Source organism: Pygoscelis adeliae, unplaced genomic scaffold, assembly GCF_000699105.1.
Source record: "Pygoscelis adeliae isolate BGI_AS28 unplaced genomic scaffold, ASM69910v1 Scaffold226, whole genome shotgun sequence".
Classification (NCBI taxonomy): Eukaryota; Metazoa; Chordata; class Aves; order Sphenisciformes; family Spheniscidae; genus Pygoscelis; species Pygoscelis adeliae.
Genome location: NW_008824983.1, coordinates 3,429,070 through 3,430,402, shown reverse-complemented (window position 1 = coordinate 3,430,402; position 1,333 = coordinate 3,429,070). Strand labels below are relative to the sequence as shown.

Genomic DNA, 1,333 nt, shown 5'->3' with positions numbered 1-1,333 from the left:
CTGTTTTTCCCATTGTATCAGTTGATCTAATAAAAGGTGTTACCTCTTAATAAACTTTGCAAAACTAAACACGTAATCCACAACAAAGGGAAGACTTGTCACCTGGCAATAGTCAACTTGGTTATAGCTCATCAACATAGTTACAAACCACACCCTGTCCTTTTACCCCTAATAAACAGAATAATATTGTTGTCTTCGTTATAGTGCTTGAATAAGGAATGAAAGCTGTGTCATACATGATTTTGTTAGTATTTCTTTTACATAGTACATTCCCAGGACCTTTTATTTGTTTACAATGCACAACAGCAGAGCTGGAAGCAAATAGGGGTGTATATTGGCTGGAGCGTGGAAGCTGTGAAAATTAGTAACTTACATGGTTTGTTTATTTAGCTTGAGTGGGAATTTAAAGGTGAAACAAGACTATGGCAGCAACTGGAGCTTGAGTAAGCCTTACCAACACACACTAATTATTCCTAGTGGGACTGATGTGATGGCAGTCTGCTTACCTTCTAGGAAGATGGCCGTGGTACTGTAGGATAGGCTTGCTGTTTATGTGCAGGAAAAAGGAGTAACTAAAAAGAAGAAATTCACCCTACTACTAGAATCACACTGTTAATATGGTTAATGTTACTGTTGTTGAAAACTGGTACTTCTGAGCCAACATGTAGTAGCAGAACAAATATATACTGCCTTGCACTGCAGAGAAAAACAAGGCTCACGTAGACCGTCATCGTGCAGAAGCACTGGCACATCATTGCACGGGATCCACACAACAGTCTTTTCTCAACGCAGCGGTGTCAGCTAAGAACAATTAGAGATCATCTCAACTGTGCTTCTTGAGTGAATGCAGTAAGGCTCTTTTTTTTTTTTTTACTTTCAGGCAGGCTAGAGGAAATTTTTCTAGGCAGAGAATACAACCGTACTTCATACTTGGCCAGGATGTTGAAGTATTCCTATGCCTGCAACATACCTCTTGCGTAGGTTCGGCCTTTCGGCATGCTCTGTACCGGGCACGCAATCACAGGGCAGCGAAGGTGTGGTTTCAAGGTGTACGTAAAGGGATCTAACACAGGTTCCCTTTGCGAAAGGAGGTCCTGAGCTCTCCCCATCTCCAGCTTGAGCATCCCTGAGGTTTCCCTCCCTTGTATCTGCCAGGGAATCCGTGACCAAACAACCCCCTCCCCTCCCCACCAGAAATGTGGTTCGGTAGGATCTAAATAGTAACGGCTGCTCAGGACAACGCCAGTGCAGGGGCAGAAGGCAGGAGGGCTTGGGTGGAGACGACTCGTTGGGTGGTTGGTTTTGTCGGTGGCTGCGTCAGGGCCCTGTCCCA

General features: G+C 44.4%; 1 protein-coding gene across 1 annotated transcript in view; it reads left to right on the top strand.

Annotated features, from left to right (window-relative positions):
• The first annotated feature begins 939 nt into the window (after window positions 1-939).
• FAM221A (family with sequence similarity 221, member A) overlaps window positions 940-1,333 on the top strand; it is a 9,384-nt gene continuing 8,990 nt past the window's right edge. Inside the window, exon 1 of the mRNA XM_009325759.1 lies at window positions 940-977. Within this exon, the coding sequence (XP_009324034.1) occupies window positions 940-977 (38 nt within the window). The remainder of the gene's footprint in view (window positions 978-1,333) is intronic.